The 2,287-nt window shown below is 34.2% G+C and overlaps 1 protein-coding gene across 1 annotated transcript in view; it reads left to right on the forward strand.

Annotated features, from left to right (window-relative positions):
• The window catches only part of DLGAP5 (DLG associated protein 5), a 57,431-nt gene that overhangs the window by 42,438 nt on the left and 12,706 nt on the right, over positions 1–2,287 (forward strand). Inside the window, exon 15 of the mRNA XM_023526798.1 lies at positions 1,719–1,780. Within this exon, the coding sequence (XP_023382566.1) occupies positions 1,719–1,780 (62 nt within the window). The remainder of the gene's footprint in view (positions 1–1,718; positions 1,781–2,287) is intronic.

Below are 2,287 nucleotides of genomic sequence, written 5' to 3' on the forward strand. Positions count from 1 at the left end.
GTACCGGAAGTGAACATGGTGATAAGACTTCACTTTCAAATATTCCTGAAAACAGGTATTTCTTTAATGTGTTATTAAGAGTTTAATAGGTGACACTAAATTCTATTTAATTTCACAATGACCCTGTAACATATAGGCAATACTTCTGTTTTATAAATGAAGAAACTGAGACTTAAGAGTTCAGATTGGTAATAGTCATATTTAGATAGGCATAGTTAATTCTGCAGAATTAAGAGGAAAAAATATAGTGTCCTTCAGTGCTAAACAGACTGCAACTTTGGTGTTTGACAGATCTGAGCTCAAAACCAGCTGTATGACATACTAGATATGAAATATTGGGACAAGTTAATTAAATCACTTAACCTCAGCTTCATCATCTACAAACAGCAGTGCCGATGCCTCTCTACAAGGTCATTGAGAGGCAGGCACTTTTTACCCGCCTCGATGGAGAGTACCTTGAGATTGGTGTCTCGACAGGTGGCAGAGCATAGAGAAGGGAGAGCTAATGCGTACTGAATAATTATTATGGGCTAGCCGTGGTTCTAGGTTCTTAGCACATGTCACCTCATTTAATCCTCGCAACAACCCTGGGAGGTACTATATCCCCATTCTTCAAGTGAGAAAACTGGAAAAATTACAGACTACCCAGATTCAGCTTATAATCAGTGAAACTGAATGCTGCTTAAATTCTTTCTACTACACAGTACTGCCTCTGCCAGAAATATGATAAGAAAAATATACTTTAAAATAAGTAGGAAATAAAACTGTAGTCTGGAGCCAAGAGAGGACTGTTAGATTTGTTATCATTTTGGAGATGGGACAACATTGAATGCTCAGTTATCGCAGCAAACAAGGCTGTCGAAAATATGAAGAACACCCTATAAGTTGAAATTGAGGAAACAAATAAAAGTTATTCTTAAATACTTCATAGAACAAGAATTTTTAATTTTTGGTATAAACCAAAGTATCTTTATCCTTTATAGGGACTCACAAGTTTTAAATATTCTAGAAATCTATGGATTATAAAATACCAATTTATCGTCATTTCTTAAATGCAGGTTATTTTATTTTGTTTGCATATCCTGTAGTTTAGTATCTTGTATTTAGTATCTAAGAAGATCCATAGTTGTATTTAAGTGCTATTGCAGGTATTCTTTAAAAAATTTTTTACTTAATTCCCAAAAATAGTCCTGAAAGAGAGCATCTTACAAATAAACAATTTTGTTCAATGAAGACAGAGTGAAGCTGAAAACTAGAAAAATTGAGTGTGACATACACCATGACTTGCAAGAAGTTGAGGCAGATATTTTACATAAAATACAAATTAAGAACTTCAGGATTGGAATATGTGCTGTAACTAACAAGTAAATATAGCTAACTCTAGTATACAATAATTGAGTTGTTGCTTCAACACCCCCCAGAAGTCAGCTATCTCCTAACCTTTCTCTAGTATGTAACTCTGGATTTGGCTGAGGTTCAAAAGATTGCTGGTGAACTGACCAGCCTGGAAACAGGCTTGTGAGATTTTGGAGAAAGAATATACTTGTTGTCTATGGCCATCCTGTAGTAGCTATAGTTTTACACTAATCTATTGGATCAGGCCTGATCTTGGACCAAGCTCTGTATTTGACCCATAAAGGATAGTCTCAAAATGCAAATCAAAAGAAAGCGGTATGTTTGATTTTCTGAGTACAATGCTGTTTTTTTTATTTTTTCAGGAACAACTTAATAGAAGATGTTCATTGTCCTAGATTACAAGATTTAATTGAAGGAAACCATGTAAGTCCTATTCTAGCGTACTAGATAGCCTAGTATATTATCTGTTTGTGTCATTATGTATAGTAACTTCATGAACAATCCTCAGAATTTCCATTGGAAATCAAAATTGGTCATATAAAATGACAGTTCTTGTTTCAAAGGCCTTTAGCTTGTTTGACACTATAGTGCCATGTTGTATTCTTCAACTCACATTAAGATTATTTTTGTAAATTGTTTTATTATAACACAGCCACATTCTTTGTTTATGTATTATATCTGGTTGTTTTTGCAATGCAATAGAGTTGAGTAGTTGGGGCAGAGACTCTATGACTCAAAAAGCCTAAAATATTTACTATCTGGCCCTTCAAAGAAAATGTTCGCCAATATCTGAAGTGAAGTACAGGTACGAGCTGAGAAACTTTCCTTCAATCATCCTATTGCTATCATATTATTTGAACTAATTGTTTAAGAAGCAAGATAGTAGGATTTACAATGCTCTTTAGCCTGTGTTCAGAATGTCATTCTTTTG

This window comes from Pteropus vampyrus, unplaced genomic scaffold (assembly GCF_000151845.1).
Source record: "Pteropus vampyrus isolate Shadow unplaced genomic scaffold, Pvam_2.0 Scaffold15, whole genome shotgun sequence".
Lineage (NCBI taxonomy): Eukaryota > Metazoa > Chordata > Mammalia > Chiroptera > Pteropodidae > Pteropus > Pteropus vampyrus.